The sequence below is a fragment of the Trypanosoma cruzi genome, genomic scaffold, assembly GCF_000209065.1.
Source record: "Trypanosoma cruzi strain CL Brener 1047053516653 genomic scaffold, whole genome shotgun sequence".
Lineage (NCBI taxonomy): Eukaryota > Euglenozoa > Kinetoplastea > Trypanosomatida > Trypanosomatidae > Trypanosoma > Trypanosoma cruzi.
The window spans coordinates 207,967-215,030 of NW_001849527.1; the positions used below are offsets into that span (position 1 = coordinate 207,967).

At 54.3% G+C, this 7,064-nt stretch overlaps 3 protein-coding genes and 1 pseudogene across 3 annotated transcripts, besides 6 other annotated features; 1 reads left to right on the forward strand and 3 right to left on the reverse strand.

Annotated features, from left to right (window-relative positions):
* Positions 1-2,634: a sequence feature (heterozygous, non-Esmeraldo-like haplotype).
* On the forward strand, positions 38-361 carry Tc00.1047053503761.50 (uncharacterized protein; the record flags this gene model as incomplete). Its single annotated transcript, XM_799887.1, has 1 exon — positions 38-361. The coding sequence occupies one exon, from the start codon at positions 38-40 to the stop codon at positions 359-361; it is 324 nt and encodes a 107-aa protein (XP_804980.1).
* Positions 528-561: a microsatellite.
* On the reverse strand, positions 960-1,817 carry Tc00.1047053503761.40 (mucin-associated surface protein (MASP), putative; the record flags this gene model as incomplete). Its single annotated transcript, XM_799886.1, has 1 exon — positions 960-1,817. The coding sequence occupies one exon, from the start codon at positions 1,815-1,817 to the stop codon at positions 960-962; it is 858 nt and encodes a 285-aa protein (XP_804979.1).
* Positions 1,559-1,590: a microsatellite.
* Positions 1,998-2,075: a sequence feature (T-rich).
* Positions 2,346-2,927, reverse strand: Tc00.1047053503761.30 (mucin TcMUCII, putative; the record flags this gene model as incomplete). The annotated part of the gene is made up of 1 exon (XM_799885.1): positions 2,346-2,927. The coding sequence occupies one exon, from the start codon at positions 2,925-2,927 to the stop codon at positions 2,346-2,348; it is 582 nt and encodes a 193-aa protein (XP_804978.1).
* Positions 2,635-7,064: a sequence feature (areas not merged during assembly with more than two copies in the genome that could not be assigned to a particular haplotype).
* On the reverse strand, positions 5,057-6,904 carry Tc00.1047053503761.20 (annotated as a pseudogene).
* Positions 6,741-6,768: a microsatellite.

Sequence of the window (7,064 nt, forward strand, 5' to 3'; positions counted from 1 at the left end):
TACCCTGTTGCATAACCGCACGGCAACCCCGATTGTGATGCGCAGCCCTGAGGCGGAGATGCAAAGAGTCATGCGGACGGACCTTCTTTCACTGCTCTCCTTTCGGGGAACTCGACAACAAGCGTGCCGGCGGTGCGATCATTATGACCGTTCCATCCGCACTGCCACTGGCCAAGGGGTTACTGTGAGCTCACCGCGTAAAGGTCACCGTGTCCGCCGTTGCTCTCCCGCCGCCCCACGACCACGCCGGCACTTCCAACAGAGCGGATCGGAGCGTCGACAACGGCAGCCACAGGCGCCAACGCACCGAGTCCAATGGTGCCCGCTGCGACATTCCAAAGCGCGCCGAGAGCTTCTCTAGCAGTGCAGGGGCAGCTCACGTGTGTGCAACATGGCGTGTGTGTGCATTTGCTTGTGTGTTTGTCAGCGCCTATACATGCAGAGCAGCTGTGCGGCACAAGAAAGTCCAAAGAAAAGCAACGGCAGAGAGAGAAACGGATAGCACACACGCAAACCACTCATATCATCACACACACACACACACACACACACACACACGCAGCCCGCGGAATGGGTGCTCTCAACCACAAAACAATGAAAAACAATAAAACAAAAAGCCGAAGCGTGGGACGACCAGCGCACACACTCTCATTGCTCCCGTAAAGCAAAACACACACACAGGGAGAGAGAGAGAGAGGGGTCGCCCACTCAATGCAATAAAAACAAAAACACTTACGGTGCTCCGCCCATGCAGCCAGGCAGGACGGCAGCGGTGCGTGTCGTGCAAAAGAGAGCACCAACGGGCATGCATGGGTGTGCATGCAATATATACAATGGGCACATTATGTGTGTGCTTCGTGGGGTGAGGTGAGGGCAAGAGTCCATGCAAGGGGACACACACACAGAGAGTGAAGGACGAGTGTGTGTGTGGGTGGTGCATGACTCTCTCTCCCTCACTCTCACGCGGCCACCACCGCAGCCGCAGCCGCACACGCAACAACAAGAAGAAGCAAAAGAGGGGAGGTGGTGTGGGACACCGCGGTGCTGCTGTCGCTGTTCTGTGTATTCGTCGTATCGGTTTTGTTGGCGGTTACTGTCGTTGCTTTTGTATCTTCCCCAGTCCCTTCTGAGCCTTCTTCTCGGTGGCTTTGTGGTGTGACTGCGGTCGTAGGCGACGGAACATTTTTTTTATTTTCACTCGTGGTCTCTTCGCCATCCTGTTTGCGGGAATCAACACCGTCTTCTGGAGATGATGGAAAATTTCCTCTCGCAACTCCCCCAGGCAGTGTGTTCCCTCCGTTACCTGTTGTAAGTGCGTCCTCTACTGCAGGTGGATTTTTCTCGGAGTCCTTCTTTTCTTCAAATTCCGTTTGCGTAGGATTGGCATTTGATTCCCGACTGCCGGAAAGAGAAACGTCCTCTGCAGATAAAATTGCCTGGTTCTTTTCCTGCCCGCTGTCACTTAAATTCTCTTCCCTGGAAACTGGGTCTGGTGCAGCTGCTCCTTCTTGAACACTCTGCCTTTCAGTACTCCTTTCTTCTTCCGCTTTTGTCTCTCCATCATCATCATCATCATCATCATCATCATCAGCTTCCTCTATACGTTCGGGAGTTATATTTTCTTTACCACCTGGTGCTCTATTTTGTGACCCTTGGGGATCTTGTGGAGATGTTTCAACTCCTTGTGATTCCGGCGGAAGTTCATCACCACTCCCAGAGCCTGCTGTCTCCTCGTCTGCAAGACCACCGCAGACACCGCACCACAGCACGCAGAGGCCACACAACAGCAGCACACGGCCAGTCATCATCATCGCCATCACTCCTGTCACTTGCGTGTAGCCTTCAGCACAAACTAACTCCCCGTCAACGGAGAATGAGAGCAAAAAGAGAAGACACGGTAGAGTAAAAAAACACCGGCAGCAGCAACACGCATTTTTTGAAAAATAGTAAACCAACAAAAGCGCAAAAAAACAACGCACAATGCCCTGAAATAATTTAACAAAATAAAAAACACACAAAACAACTAAAAAAAAAAACAGCAATAAAGCAAAACAGTAAAATCACAAAAAACAAAAACCTGCACCCGAATGTCTCCAGTGTGCATGCACCCATCCACAAACATGCTTCCACGCAAACAGTTGTATGCGTGTCGTGCATACCAGAGTGTCTGGGACGCGCTCAACGTGAGGGATGTGGGGAACAACGCGGAGCACACAGCAGGGCAGCGGAAGCAAGTGAAGCAAAAAACAATCATTATTTTCTCTTATTTATTTACATCGGACTACAGTGGACGCGCACAAATCCCCGTGGTGAAGTGCTGGCACGCACAGCCCGCATACAATTCTTCAGCCCACAGTGGTGTACGCCAGCGCGGATACGGCAAGCAGCAGCGGGGCACACATCCACGCAGAGCTGCTGAGGCCGCCGTCGATTCTGCGAAGACGTGACGGTGCGCGGGTGGAAGTCGTGGTTGGCGCCTCCGTAGTCGTAGTACTTGGTGCCTGTGGCGCAGTGGTGGTGGTGGTTGGTGCCATTGTTGTAGTCGTCGTCGTGGTCGTCGCGGCAGGATCTTCACCGTTCTGATATGTTTGATCTGCGGACTTATTTTTGCTACCTTGTGGCCCTGTCGTATCGTCATTATCATGTTTCTGTGAATTATCGGTCGCACCATCAGATTGCGTTTCCGAACCGCTCGCACCTCCTATATCCCCGTCAACTTCTCGCGATTCCGCAGCGGACACCATATCTTGCGGCCCTGACTGGCTGGTCCCCGGTGGTGCTCTTGATGCAGTGGCCGAAAAACTGGCGGCGTTTCTCTCAGCTACAGAATCAGAAATAGAAACCGTCTCACTGTGTTCCGCGCACACGGATGGGCAGCAGCACAGGGCGAGCACCAACAGGGCGCACAGCAGACGGCACTTCATCATAATCGTGAGTGTGGTCGTTCAGTGGTGTGGAGCTGATCTGCACAGTGAGGGACATGGAGAGCAACAGGGGAGACGAGAGGTGCGGCAGACACACACAGAGGGCACACCACATGAGGAGAGGGCAGCAGCCAGGCATGCACCGCACGCCGCACACCACGCACGACACACACTCCAATCCACGGCAACAGGCACACACACACACAAACCTGCACTCTGTAATACTTATATTGTACAATTGTTGTGGTTAGTGCATGCGGTCACACACAAAAGGAGTGAGAAAAGAGGAGACCACTACGGCTAGACATCAGACTGTAGGCTACCAGAGGGACGAAAAAAGGCAAGAGGGCCGCGCCGCGTCGGCAATCGGTGCGTCACTTGCTTGCAGACCAGACGTCCTGCGCGATTGTTGTCGCTCATTGTGACGCATCCGTCCTCGTAGCCCCAGAGGGTGGAACAGCCAACGCCAACCCAAACACCGCTGTCAACACGCCATTGCCACAATCGTGAAGAGCCGGCTGGCACCACACACGGCAAGAGGGACACACCAAGACACGCCATGCACAAAAGGGACGCATCAAGCCCGCAAACAGTGCGCACCGCTCCAACACCGCAGGGCCCTCCCGCACGCACGCACCGTCCTCCTCCTTCCTTATCTTCGACTCATTGCCGCCACATCCGACACCTGCACCTCACAATACCAGAGGGAAACACAAAACAGCTGAAGCAGCAACAACAACAAAACTGCCACCTTGCTGCGCTGAGGCCACTGCACGAAAGGGTGCGCCGACGATGGGAGTCCATCGCGCAGGAGACGGAAAAGAGCCCAACGAGGCACCCAAGAGCCACACGTTGGCAGTCTTGTCGGGGCTGCCTCAATGCAACCACAACAAGTAGTGCCGCAACCACGGAGCCATGCACCCTGACCCACAGCGTCTTTTCACAATCAGAACAGCAGGGACAGAGGGAAGTAAGACACACTACCCACAGTGCAGCAGAGCACCCGAGAAACACACACAGCTAATCAAAAACGAATGCAAAAAATTGGGAAGGTAAAAAAATAAAAAGCACGCATGCAGATTAAAAGCCGAAGCACAGAAATTATTTGGGGTCCACATTCTCGCAATGACACACACACAAAAAAAAAGAAGCAAAGTCACAAAAACAAGCAAAAGTGTAAAAGATAAAGCCGCATGCACCAATTACGGAGGCAGAGGCAGTCGTCCCTGTCCTTCAGAGAAACAGCTGCTGGCACGACCCCGCCTCCATTGGAGCACATTTCCTTTACTTTTTTACTCATGATTAGAGTACGGTGATTTCCCCTCGTCCCAATCGCATCAAAAACGAGTGTATACATGTGGTGCTGGGAAATGTCTTTTCTCTCCATGTTACTTCGTTCGCACACAGTTTCCACGGAAGTTAAACCCTCTAAGCAATAAAAAAAAAACACCTTTTCCCAGAATAACAAACAATGCAATAAAAGACCGGTCATTTTGCCCATCACCCGCAAGCAAAAAAGGACATGGGGAATGCATTGAGTGTATCATAGTGTTATTGCTACGGCTTTGCGCATCTTGAGTGCGGGGTCAATGTGCCAAGTAAATACTGTCGCCCTGCCGCAGTTTGATTGCGCCCAGCCGCCGCGGCTGCTCAAAGAGGCACCACCACCACCGCCGCAGCGACCACAACAAGAAGCACAAAGGGAATAAGGCCAGCGGTGGCAGCAGCCACACCGCCATCACTGTCGGCCTGCTGTACCAACGCATCGGGTATCGCCTGAAAATCGTCGCTGTTGACGGACGGAATCGGAGTGGCAGGCGCGGAGACACTGGGAATCACCGCTGGGCAATCCGCCCGCGGGTCGCCCTCCGCTCGTGCAACGTCCTCGCCGGGTGATGGCGCAAAAAAAAAAAAAAGCGTCGGGGCCGGAGGCTCTGTTGGCTCCGTCGCTTCCACTGCCAGGTCTCCTCCCTCGCCGCTGAGTGTTGTCCCCACTTTCGATCCGCACCCCCGGATCACCCCTCGGACCGGCATGAAGGCCACCACCAGCGACACCCGCAGCCGAAGCACCGGGAGGCTCCTTTTCAATGGAGGCACCAGACGCCACAGGAGACAACTGTGGACGAGTATTCTCCGGAGAAGGCGACCCTGAAGCAACCGCCGACTCTTCTGCTTCCTTCCCTTGATCGTAACCCTGTCCACCCACCAACGCACTCGGGATGACAAGACTGCTGCCGTTCGCGGCAATGGTGCACACCTCGCCGTAAGTGGGGCACTTGATCCTCCCATCTTTTTTAAAATCTTTCAACGCCACTGGGATGTCAGTGCCCTCAGGGCAAGGCTGAAAAACACTGCTGCCGAGGTGCCTCACCCTCACTGTGCCCTCCTCACACGACACCTGCGCGCACACTCCCTTGACGCTTTTATGGCCATCACCGTCCTTCGTCTCCAGTAATTCCGCGTCCAGGCACCACGAGCCACCGCCAGTCAGCGACCCACGGAGATAATCCACATTTTCGTCCGAGCACGTCCTGTACGTTGTCCCAGACGATATTTCGTGAAATTCGGAAGATACGACAGGGCAAATATCCTTATCCACCAGACTCCCCTTGTCCTCAACGATGCTTGCGGTGCACGTCCCAACGTGACGGCAGTCGGAGGTGCAGCGAAGTGTCTCTGTGTCTTTAGCATCGCAAAACATGTGAGGATACTTGGCGGCAAGATTATAGGTTGTATTGCACTTGTTGACCAGGAAGTCGCAGACACTGCGGTGGCCCCAGCTCATCGGCTCCGCCATGCTCCAATTCACGCGGTAGTATCCCATATCCGCGAAAACCGCCATCGTCAGAGCCGTGTAGTAGCCGGCACCAACTGTGGGGGCCATCAGCTCGTCCCGCGCGTGGCGTCCCTTCCAGTGAAGGATTTCTTTTTCCCGAGGGCCATCTTCATCCTCCAGCACCATGCCCTCGAGAGAAACTTACAACCAAAGTGCGCTTTCGCCTTCTCCTGAACGTGCTTCCCTGCCACCATCCTGCGGTGCGTCCCACGCACACTTCTCTCTCGCTTCTTCACCAGGCTCTTTTCTCTCATGCTCTCCTGGTTGAACCCAAGTGCATGCGCAAGTTCGTGTGCGGCAACGCGAACGCTCCACGCCGTGTCAGTCATGTACTTCAGATCAAAGTTCATGGCGCCAATGGGGGGACGAAGATCACTCAGTGTGTTACACGTGGCCGCCCACACAGCCCTGCTATTCGTGCCTGATGGCCTAGCAGCAGCGTAGATGATAAAATCTGCATTCGGCACACCGTCACTCTTGTGCCTGGTAGGAACCGTAAAGTGGCTGCACGGTCCATTCATAGCCCTCGGTACAGTTATCGTCCCACCAGTGGGTTTCACAATTAGTCGCTCAGTGTGCAGTTTGACGTCACCGGGAAAATCTTCCCAGTGTACAATTGTTTCTTTGCCTCCGTCAGGAAATGCTCTGCTTTGCATGATAACTTGTGCCCCAATGCATTGTAGCACTCATCCTCTCCCTCTTCGCAGTAATTCTTCCTCTTGTTCGTGCCTCTCTCCAGATCCTCCGTGGAAACCGCAATGCGGATCGGCTCCCAGCCACTGTCGTCATCCTGTGTGGCGACGGTGTACGCCTGCATGGCGCCTTGTCCATTGCGCGGCACCTCACGCACCACCGCAGTCAACAGCGGGTCGCTCCTCATCATCACCATGTCAAACCCACAGCGGTACTGTGTGGCGGGTGCAGCAGCAATACACCCACTGGCGCAGCACATCAGCAGCAACACCACCAGTGGGAAAAGCGGTGTGGCGTGGCGTGGCGTGGCTGGCGCATGACTTAAGGAAAATGCATTTCTTGATTTCGTGTGAGTAGCAGCAGCAGCAGTGGCGCAGCCCGGATGCGGGAGGAGAGAAACAAAGGAAAAAGAAGAGTAAGAAAAACAAAATGGCTTTGAGCCAGTAATGCGTCAGAATGCGGCCCACGCAGCGGAGTAACAGGAGACCACAGAGGCGGCCATACACACAGCATGCGCACCGACTCCATCAAATAGACGAACCGTCAATCCGCCGCCGAGAGAACGTCCATCACCGTCGCACAGAGTCATCACCAGACGCACCGCTCCCTCC